Source organism: Hyalella azteca, unplaced genomic scaffold (assembly GCF_000764305.2).
Source record: "Hyalella azteca isolate HAZT.00-mixed unplaced genomic scaffold, Hazt_2.0.2 contig4397, whole genome shotgun sequence".
Classification (NCBI taxonomy): Eukaryota; Metazoa; Arthropoda; class Malacostraca; order Amphipoda; family Hyalellidae; genus Hyalella; species Hyalella azteca.
In genome coordinates, this window is record NW_025934616.1 from 38894 (window position 1) to 59332 (window position 20439).

The 20439-nt window shown below is 36.5% G+C and overlaps 1 protein-coding gene across 1 annotated transcript in view; it reads right to left on the reverse strand.

The window, feature by feature from the left end:
* Nucleotides 1-4675, reverse strand: part of LOC108669596 (calponin homology domain-containing protein DDB_G0272472-like) — a 20031-nt gene extending 15356 nt beyond the window's left edge. The window contains exon 1 of the mRNA XM_018156974.2: nucleotides 4037-4675. Coding sequence (XP_018012463.2) covers nucleotides 4037-4675 — 639 coding nt within the window. The remainder of the gene's footprint in view (nucleotides 1-4036) is intronic.
* Between the last annotated feature and the right edge of the window lie 15764 nt (nucleotides 4676-20439).

Below are 20439 nucleotides of genomic sequence, written 5' to 3' on the forward strand. Positions count from 1 at the left end.
TGGAGTGGAGGTGGAGTGGAGGTGGAGTGGAGGTGGAGTGGAGGTGGAGTGGAGGTGGAGTGTAGGTGGAGTGGAGGTGGAGTGGAGGTGGAGTGGAGGTGGAGTGGAGATGGAGCATATACCTTACATCTGACGCCGTCCTCGTGCATTCCAGACGTGCATGGAACGCTCGAGCTCTGTGCTGCTGTCGCGTAAACCTTCAAGCGGGTGCACACTGAGAGAAATGGGCAAGACTTTGTACAAATAGCGATGCATCTATTTCCTGTGCCATCCTGATCCAGTTTGCCACTGAAAAAGGGGCGTATCAGTGGTGACACACTTGCAGAAAGTGTGTCACTATTTGGACAGTATGACACATTCATTTGTGTGAGTGCAGGAACGAGCAAGAAACAAAATGCAAGCAGAAAATCGATGGAGGTTTTGCGATGCACTTTATGTCCATCTGTGAGTCACACTGACTCACTTTGGCCCGGCAATAGTGCGTATCTGTGCTACGTCAGTTCCCTGCTCATGCTGTGGGATAATAGTGTGTCACTATTTGGATATTATGACCCATTTATTTTCCTAAGTGCACAATTGAACTAAATGCAACATATAATAAAAACTCGGTTACTTCCAAAGTTCTTTCACTAAGAATTTAAAGTTCTTGGCTGAGCCTGCTTACGCCGCGACTTTAAACTTAAAGACAAACATGAGTTCAGCTGCCGAGTAGCACTAGGTAACTCAAGTTTACTCAAGTTCACCGCAAAAATAATGTTAATATTACACTCTTTAAGCATTCAAAATATATTATTATATGCAAGGTAATTATGAATATTTATACTTCGAATACTCTTAGGTCAATATCATTCCTCGATATAAGATCATCAAAGGCTTAAAGGTTTCTGACTTACAGAAGCAAACAAAAATCTGTTGCGATTTTCCAAATGATATTTACTTTTAAACATTCCCTCCATACGTCACAACAGTTTTTTTTGCGAAAGCGAATTACTTTTCAGTGAATTACAACCATTGGTGGAATATCAAGAATTTAACATTCAAAGATGAAATTATGAAATTCCCACGTGAATTTCGAATAAAATTTGCCCAAATGTCAATGATATTCACTGCAAAATTTTTCATTTATATATCAAAATATTTTCATAATCCTTCAGGCTGGCGGTGCGTCAAAAGAGAAGAGAAATGACGAGCGTAACGCGATTGCCAGCAACTACGCCAATCAAGCGAAGTGACGATAAAAGATCGACCCCGACGCTCAGGAATAAATGAAGGAAATAATATAAATAAAGGAACGGAGTATATATGATAGGAGGACAAAAATCAAGAACTGGCCAAGTGAGTTAACGGAGAGTAATTACAATTACAAAAATATATAAAGGAAGAAGAACTATCATATGAAATTACATAGTCTTTTCACTAAGATTCGCATTTTCGATGAACAAAAAATTAAGAACATAAATGACGAGGTAATATTCATGGCGATGAATATTACCACGAAGAAAATTGGAAAGAATTAGAGAATAGAATCAATTAATTGGCGTTACAGAGAACAGACGGAGGCACTTTGAGAACGAGAGTAAAAACAAGCTTCGATAGACGCGTAAGATAAAATTTTGACAGACAATATCAATTACATAATAAGCCCTCTGCTCAGCACAATAAGCCCTCTGCTCAGCACAATAAGCCCTCAGCTCAGCACAATAAGCCCTCAGCTCAGCACAATTAATAAGCCCTCAGCTCAGCACAATAAGCTCTCAGCTCAGCACAATAAGCTCTCAGCTCAGCACAATAAGCTCTCAGCTCAGCACAATAAGCCCTCAGCTCAGCACAATAAGCCCTCAGCTCAGCACAATAAGCCCTCAGCTCAGCACAATAAGCCCTCAGCTCAGCACAATAAGCTCTGTCTCTTATACACATCTAGATGTGTATAAGAGACAGCACTAGAGCACACTAGAGTACACTAGAGCACACTACAGCACACTAGAGCACACTAGAGCACACTAGAGCACACTAGAGCACACTACAGCACACTAGAGTACACTAGAGCACACTAGAGCACACTAGAGCACACTACAGCACACTAGAGCACACTGATGCACAAGGCAGCACGCTGAAGATTGCCATAGAGTGAAGCGAATAGATCTTCAATATTTCGAAAAATGTATATGTATGTGCACATTGCACCAGATTCCTTTTAGCGAAGATTCCTTGTAACGAAGGAATCGATTAGGATTCATGTTTTTTATAACTTCAGCTCTAATATTTGAAAGTTAAATAAGGAAAAAGTTTAGCCAGTCGACTAGTATAAATTAATTGTAGAATCTCTTTGAAAACGAACTATACCTTAAAGTAAAACAAACCAATTTTCGTCGAAAGCCATCTGTAACCATGAAAAAAAGCCATTTGTATTCAAGGAAGTCCAAAGTACAATCGCTTTATGAAACTCTAGTTTTGTTACTAGTCCAAGATATGGCAATTCTAATTACAGCTTCCTATCAAATCCGATGCGTAGGACTCGGAGCCAAGTGTATCCTGGAAGCGATAAGACTTTTGCGTACAACTAGACCGAGGGTTCCCGAGGGCATCGTATAGACCCTCAGACCGACTCTCAGATCGCAACAAAAAAGACTCTCAGACCACATCAGAACTCCGACCCTCAGGCCGCATCAAAACTCCAGCCCTCAGACCGCATAGAAACTCCGACCTTCAGACCGCATCTAAACTCCAGCCCTCAGACCACATCAAAACTCCAGCGCTCAGACCGCATCAAAACTCCAGCCCTCAGACCGCATCAAAACTCCAGCTCTCGGACCGCATCAAAACTCCAGCCCTCGGACCGCATCAGACCGCATCAAAACTCCAGCCCAACTCCAGCCCTCGGACCGCATCGCAAAACGAATTCCCACGCGCAGCCTCTCAGACAGCGATAAAAATGCGACAAAAGTCTGGAGCTACCCAACTGAAAGTTGTCAGTGCTTTAAAGCTGACAATAGTGCGCTAATGCCAAGTCATGGATCAATTTCTATTTAGTTTAATGCAAATGATTAGCTAAACAGCACTAACAAGGCGTTAATTGGTAGTGAACTATCGGTTACCATAAATAATTGACTTATTTTAATCAAAACTTTTTAAAATTACAGAATCCGGAAACGAATTTGAGCGTTTTTATGACAAACTAGATATATCAAAACAAAAAATATTTTATAGATTTGGAGCTTTCCAAAATCCCATTTGATTTCAATAACTGGATTCGAAATCATAAACGGATTGTGATTGGCCATGATATTACAAATTACAATTATTTACATGAAAATATTAATTAATCCAGCAAACATGAAGCACTCCTGTAAATGAGGAACAACATTCCAGTAAACATTAAACAGTTTTTTCTGTATTAAACAGTAGGTCAGTAAATGTGAAATCGTTCTACTCAGTATGGAGCGGTAGTTCAAGTCACATGAAACAGTTAGCAAATAAATTAAAATTATGAAATTAAAAGCAATAATAATTGTTACATCTAAATTTTAATTAGACAAGTAATTAAATCAGACAACTAATAAGAAGCACCGTTATGAAAAATAACTTAGTCACTAAGCAATGATATTTGTAGGATAGGAGAGATATGAACAGGAATCGAGACGATCATTAATAGAGATATAAGATAAGAAAAATGATGAATTAATTCACGATGCAGAAATTTCCTGCAACTTTGTCTATTTTCAAGGGAGCACCTTTACTGCCGTGTCACTCCAATATGGGAAAAATGATCCTGACGTTTTTCTGTCATTATTTTTTTCGCAAAATAATTATACTAAGGAAAAAGGCTGTTAATTCTTGAATTATAGGTATTAGAATACATAGCTTGATAATAAATTTTACTGATAAGGCCACCAAAGTCCCATAAGGATGAAACCAAAAGAATGTCATTGAAAAAAAAAAGAATAATTTGAGAGAAACTCTTTGGTGCTTGGAACAACAGGGTGCTTCAGCATTTTAATTTGAGTAGAGTGGTAAAAGTCTGGGTCATTTAACTCACCTGAAGCTGAGTGTCCCGGTATCCATGAGTGCTCTTATACAGAGTCGGTACGTTGATCATGGAAGCGAGGGTGGACGCAGCGAACGCCTCTCGTCTGTCGGCTAGAACGATGCTGAAGTCAGGAGCGAACTTGACAACTTCATTGCATTGAGAGGACAGAATTTGCTCATCCATGGATGGGGTGGGTAGTATAATCGCCTCCCAGAACACAATGCCTGAAAATTTTAGATGGTCATTTTCATTTGACTCGCTTCCAGTGGAACCGGTTTGTTCCTTGGTGCGATCGTCGTCGTTGTCACCAACGTCTTTTTCTGCACCTTGCACTATTTTCCTTTCATCATTTTCTGGTAAAGTTGGGCTACCCTTGTTCAATTCACCTTCCATTGCCCCGTCTTGTTTAACGTGAAATGTCCCAGTATTTTCGCCCGCATTCACTTGCTCGTCTTCATCAGGACCATCCTGCTCTTCTAGTGGAGTCTTGGCCATCTTCAGAACGAAAGTTTTCCGGCTACGGCCCTTGTCGTTCTTGAGGGCCCTTGTATCGGTTGCTCCCGCGTCGACTGCTTTGGTCACCTCTAAAGAATCAATATCTTGCGTGTAGTCATCTGCATTCGAAAATTCTCTTCGAAATCTACTCATAATATGATTTGGTTTTGAATCTGGTGTATCTTCAGTGACAGTGAAACTGGTACCTTGGTCACCCGAACGACTCTCTGCGAAACGTTTTTTACTAGTGTTTATTTGGTTCTCGTTAGAAAGTATTATTTTCCTTTTCTTCTCCAAGTACTTTTTTGAGTAAATGGTAGTCAACTTTTGGATTTCCAAAGACTGCATCTCTTCTAAATCCTCATTCAGAACTTCATGCTCCTGAGCATAGTCTGTCACTTTGTTTTCAACAGCCTTCAACGCTTTGGTATTCTCTTCCTCGAGAAGCCTAACCAAAAGCTCCTTATTGTTTGCATAACCATCACTGCCAAGTATTACTGCGAGCTTCCTAACGACCAATTCGTCCCTGTGATACAGGTAAAAATTATGACTCACACTTTCCCGCAAAGTTCGAGTTACTTTAATATCTTTCTGTTCAGTTTCGTCACTTGGGTCTTTAATTCTCTTATTCGACGGTCCAGTACCAAGAAAGTTAACGTAATCGATGTTGAATTTATGTGGATCAGCAAAGTTTCTTCGAGAGCGCTGGCTTACTACCGCGCCCGAGGGAACGTTACGTTTAATTTCCTTTGCTGCCATCCGATCGCTCGTTATAAGTTTCATTTTCTCAGCTTTCCCAAGATTTGTGGTACGGTAATGGACATTTTTATCAGGCTTTGTACTTCTGATTGAGCGTCCCCGAGAAAGTGTTGCAAAATTAACACTGGGCAATTTAGTACGATGCTCATCTGATCTTGATCTTAGTTCATCGAGTTCCCATTCTCGACTGACACTTCTAGTTTTAACGCGAGTATTGAAAACAAGATCAATGCTTCGGTTTACGAGTTGTTTTGTTAGCGTCTTATCTATACAGCTGTAGCTTTTTTTGGGATGATTTTTTTCAACGTCAAAGTACGGCAAAGAAGGAAGTGTAGCTTCCGTTTTTTCTAATTTCCTCTTCTTACTCTTAAGTCGATGTAGGAATCTGTGCACCACAGTCTGTGGACGCATTGAAGGCGCTAATGTATAGATTTCATCAAAATAAATCTGATTAAACCGCGACGAGTTTCTCGACATTTCACTCTCAAAAATCTCGAGAAGAGGAGGTGGCTTGTCAATGGAGAAAGATTGTCTGGTATTTTTCTCCAGATTAAAACTACTGAGGATATCAGCATCGCTCAGCTTGTAGACGGGTTGAGTAAAGCTATTCACACCAAAACTTTGATCTACGCTTTCAACAGAATGCAAATGATTTTCTCTACCTTCTGAAGGTGCTGGGGAAAAATTGGCGTTGGCATTACGGAGATTCGTGAAGCCTCCAGGTTTTGGGACTACGGAGGAAGCAACTTTAGGGGAATTCGTTGGCTTCAGTGCAGAACGATGTCTTCTGCCAAGCAAGGGATCAGATAAATAGTTGCTTTTTGGATGCTCCCCTTCTGTTAAAACCAGATACAGGAATACCAGAAAAAACATCCGATGGTAGTAGCCCTTGGATAAACGATGGCATGTAAATGACATCCTGTACAATGATGATAGCAGCGAGCTGCATAACCACAACAAACACTTTTGCAACAGTAACAAATTTCTAGTAGAACATTTCAACCATAGAGTAACAACTGATTTTAAGGCTTTCTTGGCAGGAGGCAATTCACATGCACCACACACTAACTTTAACCGTTTAAAATGAGTTAAATTGCTGCGGTTATTCGGTCAATTAAAACATGGTCCAAGTTTCAGGATGTTCGTTGCATTTTCCAGAAATTCAAGACTATCCAGTTCACTGTTAAAAAATGTTTTTGGAACATGATTGTACTGCAGTGTCACCGGACAATAAGATGGGATACATGCATGCATCTAACTAGTTACAGGTCCGGCACCCTTCTAGCTAACCTAACACTGGAAAATGATGGGAATTATCTTAATAAGATATCATTGTTAAAAAGATGCGCAACAGATATTAACTTCATGCTGGTAATACAATTATTGTATAAGTTGTCTCTTGGTGAGGAATGAACATTAAAATTATAATATTATATGAGCTCATATTAACGATTAACACATCACTCACCAACACATCACTCACCAACACATCACTCACCAACACATCACTCACCAACACATCGCTCACAAACAACAACACACGAAAATAAAGGAGATCGAAATCCCTCATCACATAGAAATGCTCTTCACTCCAATAAATAACGCCATCGAAACTAATAAATAACGTCAGAGAATCCAATAAATAACGACGGCTAAGCTCCTTAGGAAAAACTTCTGCAGGAATACGACGCTAAGCTTCAACAGTGAAATCCAGTTTGGCCAAAAAGCTAAGTTACCAAGCGACAGAATTTAAAAAATATATATTAAATAGAGTGTCACTGCCGAAGAAAAATTAGATAGTAGAAATGTTCAGAACATTATAATCGACAACAGATCAAGCCTTATTTTCGTCAACAGAATTGGCATCAGTTTTTTCATTTTCGGATATTGTGCACTTCACCGCATGAGAACGAATCTATTGTTGATATTGTCGAATTACGAAAAATAATTTTTCAATGCAGACAAAAAAAGACATTATAAACAAATTCATTTTAAGTTGCTTTGATAATTAATTGGAGCAACAATTATATTGAACGCCAAAATGTAATCACTTTCTACTTGGAGAATAAAATCACTTCAACCAGATGGCCTTCGACATTGAGACCTAACTGCCTAATTTCATTAAAATAAAATGACAATAATATAAATAAAAGTTCATTTCTGCTTGAAAATGACGCCATAGGTTCATCATATGTCACAGCCAAGTGCATGATTACGTGGGAAGCTACCTCAGCCGTTCAGCTTTATGTTCAAACAACTTCACCATACACAATTCTTATAATACGTCATGGATACATTATCGTGGGTACAGCTTTGTTTGAATAATATTTGGCATGTGTTCAAAAGATCCATAAAAATATAATATTTTTAAAATTTTATTTTTAAAAATATTTTAAATTTAAATATAAAAAGTTAGCTTCTAATATTTTTCAAAAAGTTAGCTAAAAATATTATCATCAAAGCATCAAAATTAGCTTCTAATATTTTTAAAATATTAGAAGCTAACTTAGATGATAGATAAATAAATAAACAAACTGTTTACAATGCGATTTAAGGTTTCAATAAACTTATTAGTTGAATACTGTTAGAATGTTTAAATTTTTGCAATACAGGCAGGCTGATTGGCTGTAGATAATGCAACTCAGATTTGAATTAAATTTATGTTTGTGGCCTTGACAGTTTGAGGCTAATTGGTAATCAATAGGGGCTTAATTGGTCATATTTAATTGGACCAGACCAAGATAGATTATTTTATTATAAATTCAGGTCAATTTTTGGAGATCACCACTCATATTAACCATGATGGATTAATGATTTTTCATGAAAATCTTGATTGTTATAGAATCGAACGTAATTTTTCACGACAAAGAATGATTATTGTAGAATCGAACGTATTTTTTCACGACAAGGAATGATAATTATAGAATCGAACATAATTTTTAACAAAAGTCAATACCCCATCCCAAAATGACCGAATTTGCCGCAGTTAATCAGTATGAGAGGCTGGAAATATCAGCGTCCATCAATCGGTTCGAAAAACCAAAGTTGACAAAGCACGTAAATCCCCGGGATCGAAATTGTAGCACGTATCAGTTAGTTGGGAGTGAATTACCAGATAAAATAAGAACTTTTTGCAAACTTTTCAGTGGCTACGTCACGTTAAACTTTACCGGCACCACACAAGCAAATATTTGCAGGATTAGTTTCGGTACACATCCCAAAAACGTTACAGGTAAAAATTCAAGAATGTGTAACTGTTAGAAATTATTCACTAAACAAGTAAATGGATTTAATTTCAACTGAGGACTGTAGGGAACTTTTTCCAGTTTTATCTGTTATTGAGAATGATCTTCATATATTTAAAAATGAATAATAATATTAACGAGCACNCTTATTTTATTTAATGTATGAATTGCGCGTGAGTGGAGACGAAATTTGCCGCAATTTACTAAAGAGAGCTGAGCCTCAGCACACTCATGCAATGAAGGACGTTTTTTGTGCCATTCATTGGACATAAAATTGAAGTTAAATCTATAATATTTGGTATGAAACAGGTTCTAAAAGGAGATTAACAAACGTGAAGAATTAAATTGAGATCAATATTGAACTCAGGTGAACAAGAGAACTGAGATGAACAACTGGACTTAGATGAACGACTGAACTGAGAGAAGTGAACAAGACTCGACAAAAACAGCAAAGACAACAACAGCATGGCAACAACATCAATGCCAACAACAAAAATTACAACATCAGCAATGACACCAACAGTAATGGCAAGAACAACAACAACACCAACGACAAGAGTGACGACAAAATCAATGAAAACAACAATGATAACCTGCAATGAAAACAACAATGATAACCTGCAATGAAAACAACAATGATAACCTGCAATGAAAACAACAATGATAACCTGCAATGAAAACAAGGAAAGTGTGCAATTTCATTGAAGTGCAGCGCCCAAACAAAAGAAAGTTCGTGTTCATTCAGATTTAGCGAACTATAATATCACAATTTAAAAGAAATACACAAAATTCTCGGAGTTGTCTAAAATAAATATTCTAACACTGTACAAACATACGTTCTCAATGTATGGATTGCAACAACAACCTGTCAGGGTGAGAGTAATTGTTGAGTTAAATTTTGATGTGTAAGAATTTGATGTGTAAGAATTTAAACTCTACGGATTTGGGTATTGAGATTTCAGTACCGCATTAATTAGCACCGACCATTGCGTGCATGAAAATAACCATACGAATATGTTTCTTATTCTCATTGTTTCTTATAGAACAATATTTATTATTCGTCTTCTTATATTCTTCTTCTTCAATTCTTATTGTTTCTTATAGTCAGGAAATTTTAGGATGGAGCATGCGGTGAAGCATTAAAGATATTCCTTGCCAAACCATACTGTTCACGCGATGCTAAAACCTGCCTCAAACGAACTGGTTAAAACGAGATCTTTGCATCACTAAGACAAGCATAAAAAATTTTAAGCATAATAAACGAATTTTTTCAAACATATAAATATTAAATTTTTATTAAAGTCACGACAGTCTGATGTAATTTTTATTCCACGTTTATATTATTTCTTTGTTGTTCATGTTAGAGTTCATTACCATTAAATTTCGGCAAGTTAGCATCGACAAATATAAGAAGAAGAGTTCGTATGAATTGTAATCCAAAAGAATTAATTTGTTTCAAAAAGTGTTTTCATTGTTGATGAATGCAAGCTAGAGAGAAGCGGCGTTGACGTTAAATCTAAGAAATCCTACACTATGCACAGATGCTGCTGGATAAAAAGGCTGAGAAGTAAAACCTAAACAACCATTAATAATGAGTATACTCCTTATAATAAACGGTGATAAAGACCAAATTATTAATTAATGAAAGTTATTAGTAGAAAATTTGTTCATTAATATCGTAAGCTGCGGTTGTCGCTGATGAACATCACGCACACTCGTCACAACACACCTTCCTCGCCAGAGGCTAAAGGGACACTGACATCCGAGGGCGAGAACAGCACACCTTAGCTTCAAAAATTTCGTCCCAAATATTTTCGTTTGCCCGATTTTGCCAGATTGTTTAACTCTCACAAAAGCCAAATCAGGAGAGCTTGTTTATTTTCTTAAAATTATTCGGTCCAATTGTTGTGTTGACGAACCGGATGAACGGAAGACTCGTTTATATTTTCTTCTCTTTGCATGAGAATTGCGATCGGAGAGGATAGATTTAAAGGAATGACCAGTGCATGCTCGCGTCTGCCAAATGAAATGCAGATTAAATTTAATTCAGCCCAAAAAATGCTGGACATTTTTTTCAAGTAATTCCTGGTAGGTTCGACATAATGCCATTGAAATTCATTTGTAAATATAATTCACTAATCTATTATTTGTCATATATGAGACCGCATATTAGTCACTTATGAAGACAAAAGTGTGACAAATTAGTCATTTATAATGACAAAAGTCTGACAAATGAGTCATTTATAATGACAAATGTCTGACAAATTAATCATTTATAATGACAAAAGTCTGACAAATTAGTCATTTATAATGACAAAAGTCTGACAAATTAATAATTTATAATGACACAATTAGTCATTTATGGTTAGTTAACTACAGTAAAACTTTCATCAAGAAGAGAACTGCAGCGAAACAACGAACAATTTCAAATTTTTCGAGCACTGGGCAAACTATACTATCCAAATTAACAGAAGTATTTCCTTTAAAACCTACGGTTTACGAAAATGTACATTCACTTTACTTTCTTATGTTTCCTAGTTATTATATAATGATTAAACTACTTTATCATATAAAAGTAATTAAAGTTATATACTTTGGGATGGCACTTATCACAGCCAAAAACGACTGATGTTTTTTTTGTACTGAACACACACGGTCAAATTACACAGATTTCACGTAATAATGCTTACAATATAATAGTAAGAATTTTTATTTATTAGTTTTCTTCAATTTTAGTTATTAATTGTTTTGATCAACTCAACGCCCCTGTAGATGCAACCAATTTAAATAATACAACATTAAACCTGTGGTTCAAAAATTTGTTTTGTTCATATACAATTAACATAATTTAGTGTATTTTTTAAATAGTAGCAGATTAACTCCCGGTGTTGCACGGAAGGGTGAGCGTGTGGTAGGAGGTTAATCTAAAGAAACACGCTAAATAGCTAACTTCAAAACTGCTTATGAATGATAATTATTAATACCAAAAAACTATTGTTATATAACAAACTCGTAAAGTACATATTAAGAATGTATGGACAAGGTGTAACGAATATGATGAAGTAATGTACAAAAAATAAAAGTACTATTCATTAAATGTCGATACACGTGTGACTTCTATAATAAACTAAGAAAGATAAAATATGTTTCTTTAGTTGAGCAGGCCAATACGAATGTGGCAACGACGATAGGAAAATAGTAAATAGGTAACAAACTAACGCATAATATTGAAGATAATCTTTGTAGAAGTACACTACAGCTACAATATCTTAATTATAATTGTAAAAGTTCGTGTATGTGTTTGAAGCTTGGTTCCGTAAATATATTGCAGCTATCGAGGAGCGTATAGAGGAAATGATTAGCAAAAAATTTGATATTTTATCTGGTACAAGTAGTTTTCTTTAAAATTTGAAACGAATTTCTCATATATTAAATGTAAAAAATATAACTCAGTACTCACTGCAGAGAGTGACAGAGAGCGCATTTTCTCGTCGACGAAAACTTGAGGTCACGGGCAGACGGACGGACAGACGGACAGACTGACAGACAGACGGACGGACGGACATGGCGAGCACAATGGTGCATTTTTCCATAAATGAGAAAATGCGCTAAAGATGGGCCTGGAAGGTCTTTCTTCGATTAGCATCCATTCTATTTTTTTAACATTAGGAAACAAAATTCAGAATGCCGGGATTTTTAAATTTCAGAGATAATATACTCAGTGCAACATCGGACTAACTTGGAAGTTCCCGATATAATGTTAATGAAGGGACCTGGTGATAATTCAACCTACATTGAAATTTAAAAAGCCGAATATTCTAGACTAACTAGCATGACAGCACGGTGTTGCCCCAGATCGATAATCACTGTAATTTTAAAAAGCCATCATCACGAAGTCGATTAATAATATCAATCTAATAAATGCTCGTCAAAGAAAGACACTGGATGCAAACCCAAATTTACACAGAACATAAATATTTCGTTTCACTCTGGTTTCAAACTGTGAAAAAGATTATTTGCATTTTTAATTATGATAATATTAATCAAGCATCGATTATTAATACAAACTATTGCCCCCAGTTTACGACGATTTGTTATCCTCCCCCTAAAATAAAACTTCAAGTCCAGATAATATCACGAATTACGATAAGTATCGTAGATACGCGCCCGAACAGCCCTAGGACACTCTTTCCCTTCCAGTCCATAATCCATTGCAAACCTCAGCCTCATTGTGGAGTCCTTTATTGCACAAATAATAATAAAATAGTAATAATAATAGCGGTTACAATGTTCATTAGGTCCTTAGTCCCGCCGCGAATTCTTAACATCGCAGGATATCTACAATTTGTTAAGGCCTCGAACCTGCAACTCACTGCTCCAATTTTGCTGTGCTTAACCGCGAGGCATCCTCGCCGATTTCACTAGAACCATTATGGGAAGTTTGGAGCGAACATGCACCTCTCTAGAGCTACAATCTTGGTACTCTGAACTGTAACCACTGGGCCATCCTGGGGTTGCTCTGTTAACTTCACCATATTAATTAATAATTTGCTCTTTTAGCATTACAAAACTCAGCAAGTGTTCAGATTTAATATATTTGGTGTTAACTTTAGAACAGAATATCTACAACAGGAACAACAAACTAGTCGCATTTCCAGATAATGCACATGACATGTACCATTAAATCCGTACTTCTGCTATCAATTTGTCTCCCTTGGTGGGGTATTTGCATCGATTTCAGTGATTATGAAGATAGGTAGTATCTGATCTCACAATATGCTCAATCTATAAAACCGAATTAAATATAACTTCAACAAAAAGAAAGCACCGCGACTACTAACAATAGTGAAGTTCGGAAATCAAACCTACATATCGTTAGCCAACGTTTTTGTTGCCGTTTGGCTGGAGGAACCTATAACCCCAACTCCAACAACCATCTCTTCTCTAGTTACCAGCCGAAGGCGAGCATAGGCACTGAGGATGCGTAGCAACGGACCACAAATTCAACTCTTAAATAAGCCCTAGCACCAACGTCCAGGCTCAGCATGCAATAACTTTACTTATCCAGATAGCTAACAGCCACAGACTTTGCTGGAACACCGTAATCCAGACCAGTAACACAAATAATAGCGCAGTTGGTCTTGAGCAGTACAGCAGGCTCGCACTAGTGAGTCGCACATGCTCTGCATCCGGCCTCACCTACTTCGGCCTAACCTATTCAAGATGCTCCAACTCACCAACCTTCTTGCATCCAATGGTTGGCTTTCCCTGCTCACTTTCCCCGCTTCTTTAACTTCAAGCAGCGAATGAGTTTAGGTTAAGCGCGCTCACGTTCATTTTGGGGAGAAATTTTGCAACGTGTGTAGGTTGGGCCAGAAGAGGTAAGGCCGGAAGAGGTTTGGCCGGATGCAGTACGACTATGCTTAACTTGAGCATGCTTGAAAGCGGTTGCAGCGGACTCACGGCGCGATGTCTTTAAGAGCCATAAGCTGCCATTCCGTCTGGCGTTCTTACCCACAGAAAGGAATATGACTGAAGTGTGAAGTTGGACGAAGCTGCCCTCCGGCATGCGCCCCAAATGTTTGGTGAATTTTTAATTGAATTTGATTGTCACTTTTATCTAAGATTTCTTAGAACGTTTGCTTTTCAGAATGAAGATATTTAGCTCTCTGGAAGCAGTGCTGATTGTTTATTTTACGATTACGTAGAAGCTAGCCGATGTAGATAGTCCAACCTGCGCTTAATTAGCACGCCTAAATTTCATATCAATGGTAAAATGGGAAAAGTTTGATTTCCACGTCATATAATTGAATGTTCAGAACGCAGGTCTTTGATTGTTAACAGATTAAATAATAACGTATTTTTGGAGTAAAATTCTGTCAAAAATACAAGAAAAGTGTGATAAATACACTATAAATAAGTTAATAAAGTTATTTATGCAATATGCAGAAGTTAATCAGCAGATTTAATTGAACAACCAGAAGAACTCGATCGGCTGTCACAGTAAGGGAACGGATTGTTGACACTAAAAGTAAAAGAATTAAAAATGAACGTTTAAATACTAAAAGGCTGGCAATTACCCATCGTGAATTCATTTCACTTATTGCGTCCGGGGTCTGTAAAATAAAACCGTTATCCCGTTTATATATCATCCACAACTGCGGAAAAGCAGTTTTGTTTACTAACGCCCGGTTAGTTCAATACTCTCAATCCCTATTGAAAAAAAAATTTTATAAACAGCTGCCTGAGTTTTCCTAGTGTGCCGTGATATCGTACACATTGGAAATACAGTACCGTGACCGCGCCTCACAGTTGTTCTCGAATCACGTTAGTTACAGGCTCACAGGAGTCCAGGACACAAGAGACAGAGCATCTCTTGGTTTCTTCCCTCAAGTTCTGTGTGTCAGTGTCCTGTGTCGGCGGTTGGCCTTTTACTGGAAATACAAGAACTCTTTGATTGTCTTTGTCCGAGTTTGCTACCTTGTTGAGGTTGAGCTATAGATGCCCCAGCCATACACTTATGGTGGAGAGAAATCACGATAAAATTTTAGACTAAATAAAACGTAAAAATGGTCACTACAACTGCTGTGTTTTGGGTAAGTTTTAAGCCTACAAAGCTGCATCTCAGCCTGCAATCTGCTTGGTCATTGCCAATAATGCCATTGATAGTTAAAATAATTATGATCAATGCACATGGCATATTTTTTCAAATATTTTAATGCACAACATGGATTGAGAAAATGACAACATTAATTATTTTGCACTGCAGCACTTGGCACATTTTTATTATTACTTACTTCATAGTTCATACCAATACCATGATACCTAAAGATTATGGAAATAGTGTGACTTAGGTGAATGGGCAGAATGGGTGCAAAATTCAATTTAGATTGATGAAAAAAATATGTATTTAAAATTACTTTTTAAAGACAAGACTTCTAAAGAGGCCAGGCCCAGTGTCTCTGAGTCTGACTGTTTTAACAGGATGGAATTCTAATTTTGAAGGTTCATATATTATTTTGATCCACCAAGATCACTTTTTTGGCCCAACATCATTATTTGAGGCAAAAAATGAACTTCTTAAAGGCTTAAAACACATACCGTAAAATGGGCCAATGGGGTAACTTGACCACTATTTTTTTTCAAAATGATGCCATTTTTTACTGTATCAGTTAAACTTAAATTGAAACCTGCAAAATACAGGTCTATACTCTAGCTTTACTCACCATAAATTGCTGGCTCCTGCCTCTCATAGTTTTGATGTAATTAAAAAAAAATTGGTCTTTTTTACCCCAGCTCTGGGGGTTTCTTTGACTGGGTGGTAAAATCAATTTTATTTTTTGGTAANTCCAGTCATGAGACTTATATTGATACTCATAGGTGATCTTGAATTTGTGCATTGCATTATGCAATTTGTAAAATTATAAATTCTAAATAGGTACAAACTTTTTCAAATTGATTCTGAAAGCATAATGTCTATTGAATTCTAAGACGGATCATTAATTTTAGCACCGTATTTCCAAATATCAAGTATTAAATTTCTTTTAATTTAAAAACCTTCTTTTACATCAAAAACAACAAATTTTTTCTTACAGCTCCTATGATGATTGACGATCTCACTCATATAGCTAAAAATTTTAAATTGAACCATTTTGTCATTTCAAAGACTCCATTGATTACAGAACTTTGGTTTTTGCAAGAGTATTCAAGAACAGTTTCTGAAATAGTAGGGACATTTCCATTATCATTCTGAAATAGAAGCGTCATTTCCGTTCTTATATATAAACAGGATTAATAAAATTACCAATTAAATCCATTCATTGTCATTCAATTTTTGATGTATGAACGACAGTTTTACTATCATTCATATGATGCTCATTTTTACCAGTTGAAGCTGTAGAATTAAATTAAATTAAAAGAATTAATTAAAATTAAATTTTATTAAATTGAATTTTATTATTTAATACACTAGAAGGTACATGCTGTAGAATTAAATTTTATTAGGAATTAAAAATCTGATTAAATTGTTTAAATTAAAAATTAATTTCTATTAAATTAAATTGAATTATTAATGCACCTTATGTTATGGTACATGCTCTATGTTTTATATAATGAAATAGTTTCCCCTTTTAAACAATAAACATTTTCTAAAAGACACAAAACATTCGAAAACTCGCGGTGGCAGACGAAATCATTCAGAATTTGAAGTGAAGTTATTAAGATAAATTCTACATAATAGGGCAAAAAATGGAAAAATTCAAATCTGGACATATCAATGGGTTTTTATAATTTAAAACAACTTTCCATCATTTAAATCTCATTATGGAATGTGGATCAAGTCTATTTATTGTGAAATTGAACTTGACATGACCAAAAGAAATGTGTCTGACACTGCCATGTCGAATGTAATCGTAGAAGCACAATGTGAACGTACACGACTTGGAAAAGTTAAAGTTCATCTCATAATTTTGTGTGATATCGAAAACTTTTTTGGTAATTTCCAATTGTGAGAATTTTTTTGCAAAGGTGGACGTTTTTTTTTTTTATTTTAGAACATATTCATTGCAAAAATTTGTCAACTAGAGATAAATGACTAGTGAACTTGATTAAGAGAGGCGTTGCCATCACGGTATTGGATTTCAAACCACGCGCGATTTAGGAAGCACAGCAGTTTCTAATGAGCTCAGTGTATAATTTTCACTGCAGTGGAAGGTGGTGTAACGTAGTAGGTTGGTTTTTTGATACCGTCAAACGGGGTAAAAAGGGATGGGCAGGGTAAATCGGAACGCGCGTCCCACATTTTGTAGAAATGTTGTAGCAGCTAAACTAATAGAAATATTGCAAAACTAAAAAGAGTGGCGTAAACTTCAACATTTTTACTATTATTATGTATAAAGCTAGTCAAGAAATCAAACATTTACTATCTCTAAAAAATCGCTGAAAAAAAGTGTGAAAAGTGCGATTTTAGAAAAGTACCTCAGCTAAGGTCTGGAGCAAAAAAAAAATATTTGCCGTATTAACAAATTTTACTTGCATAAAAGTTGCACCCAGGTGTCGGCTTGGAAACGTAATTGACGGAATTGTCCTATCTCATTCAAAAAAAAAAAAAATGGCAGCCATTTTCGCACGGCAGGGCTACTCGGGACGCCCCCCCCTCCCGGGGTAATTAGGGACACCATTAAAATGGCATTTACAGTAGAACCTCAGTTAGCAAAGGTTCCAGTTAACAAAAAAATTGATTAATAACAAAGAATTTTGATTAAATTTACCTCGCTCAGCAAAAACAAATTCACTTATCAAAAAATTAGTGCATCATCGGTCATCACAAAATTGTACATAGAATGCTATATATAGAATTGTGCACCGGGCATCATAGAATGAAAAGTAATTGACCTATACTATGATTTATTTCTCCAGAACATATGATGGTTGTCACTAAAACATTATTTTCTGTTTCAGGTATGTTTTTCACGATCTTTTTTGTTATAGTGAAATCACTTGACTCAATTAAAATTGTGCAAAATTACAAACCATCCTGTAAGCTTACAGATACAGAAGAAATGCTAAGCCAAAAGTGTCACCAGCCATTTCCAAGATCTGTTGACGGGTAATTTTTAATAAGAAAGTGCTGCAAGCAATTTTGATAGTATATCCTTTACTATCCATGCACCAAAACAATTACACGTAGTGTAACTGATTTCCGGAGAAGCTTCACTGCATTCTGATCCTTCCGGCATACCGGAAACCTTACTGTGTGCGCTTGCGGTCTTTCAGATTTCCAGTAATTTCGAAGTTATTTCTCATGTGCAATAATTTCAATCCAAATGTGTCTGCAAGATCTTCATTAGGCATAAATTTTGCCGCCGATGCGTCGCCAAAGATCTTGCGATATTCACCACTTTCTGCACAGTGGAGATTTAGTAGCTTTGTATGCAAACTTGTCAGTTGCCACATGGACTGTGTTTTCAGTTAACAGTTTATTATGAATTTCCATTTCAAGTCTCCATTCAATATCTTATGTGGGATAATGCTTGTATCCATGATACCTACTGAACAGCTCAGAATTCTAGAGAGGTATCAAATTAAGGGGAGCGTCTGGCCAAAATTTTTGGATTTTGGCTTTCCTGGTTTTTAGTCTCATCTTAAAGCTGACATTCTGACCTATACAACGGTACCAGAACCATCTCTGTACATTGATTTATGCGTTTGCAACATCCCTTATGGGGGGGAGGTGTCTGGGCCCCTTCAGTAAAGTTAAGGCAGAAATTACCCAGCCGGGCACCTTGAAAGGGATCGTCTGACATAAAGCGGCCAATTATGACATTCAGCAGTTCTTATGCTCATCTTGAAGCTGCTTTTCTGACGCATTCAACGGTAGTACCAAAATCATCTCTGTACGTTGATTTATGTGTTCACGGAAGATAGCAAAAGTGTGGGGGGTGGTGGAGTTCTTCAACATTTAAGATACGGGAAAATTTGCTGCCGAGCACTATATATATAGTGTCTTCTTGCGCTGCAGCTCAGTTATCCGCCTGATGTTGTATGGTGTGGTGTGCATGCAGTCGCTCCCACCATCCTTGACTGGAATCAAGCTCCAGTAAGGTTTAGTTTCATATCCTTGCTACATTGAGTGGCTATTCCGATGCGCACAGGAATTTGTCGCGCTCTGCTGAAAAGTTAACTTATTGTCATGGCAAACCTATCTCCTAGAGTTTTAAAGCTACAGCAATGGGAGATATACCATTTGAATTGCGTTTAAAATATCTATCAATTCATTGTAGTTTTTTTTTTGAATTTCATTATAGTTTTGAAAATATTTTGAAAAAATGGGGGGGGGGGAATAGGGAAAAATCAGAAAATTTTCTAAAATTTTGGGAAAAATGCTCCCACATTCACAAAAATCCGAAATTCAGAAAAGGCTATGATGGATCGATAAATATTTTAATTGCAATCAAATGGTATATGTCTCATTGCTGTAACTTCAAAACTCTAGGAGGAGATAGATTTCTACAGTAAACAGTACCCCCTTTTTTGGCTGTTTTCTAAGAATTTCACGTTTTCTTTCATCTTTTTGAAAAATGGACATGAATAAAAGCTGTGTATTTTTCGGTTCTACATATGTGTACCAAGTTTCAAAGTGATCCATCTGTGTAGCCGAGATAAAATTTTGGCCAGACACTCCCCTTAAACAGTACTTGTAGCATATTTGATAGGCCATCACACAACTGGAACAGTGGATAACTGGAACAGTGGATGATATCACAATCTTACCAACCAATCACAGTCTGGAGTGAATGATATCATAAGCAATCAGTCTGTAGATGGACAAGCATCTGCCTAAAAATGACAGAAACTTCATGCATTATTCTAGAATTCCACACTGCTCAGTGGGTCCATAATCAATCTGGAAAAGGAGACAGAATTTTCTCAAATGCATTGGTAAGAATGGCTGCTTTACAGGCAATTTTTAAAATTTGTAGTCACCCAGGTGATGTTTTAGTTAATCATCACAAAGGAAATTTGGCAAAGGCCACAGAAATGGCTGAAATTGCCTGCAGGCTCAGGCATGTATTTTTTCTCTCATTCATTCACTAGAAAGTGTTTATTGAAGGCTGATGCTGACTTTAAACTTAAGGTCTTGAACTTCAAACTTAAGGTCTTTGAGTACTATAATTAACACGTTGGCCGTGATGTGCGCCATATATGTACACGCTGACTTCTCAGAATCGCGATGTGTACACATGTGGTACATTCCTATGAAAAATACATCTTTTTATAAAATCTTATCACTCTTTCAAATTTAAAATTTCAATGATACAATTCAATAGGCATGTTAGGGAATGCTTTGAAGTCAACTACTGCTTAGAGAAATAGTCTTATTTTCAAATGCAAGTAATACAAAACTACAAAATT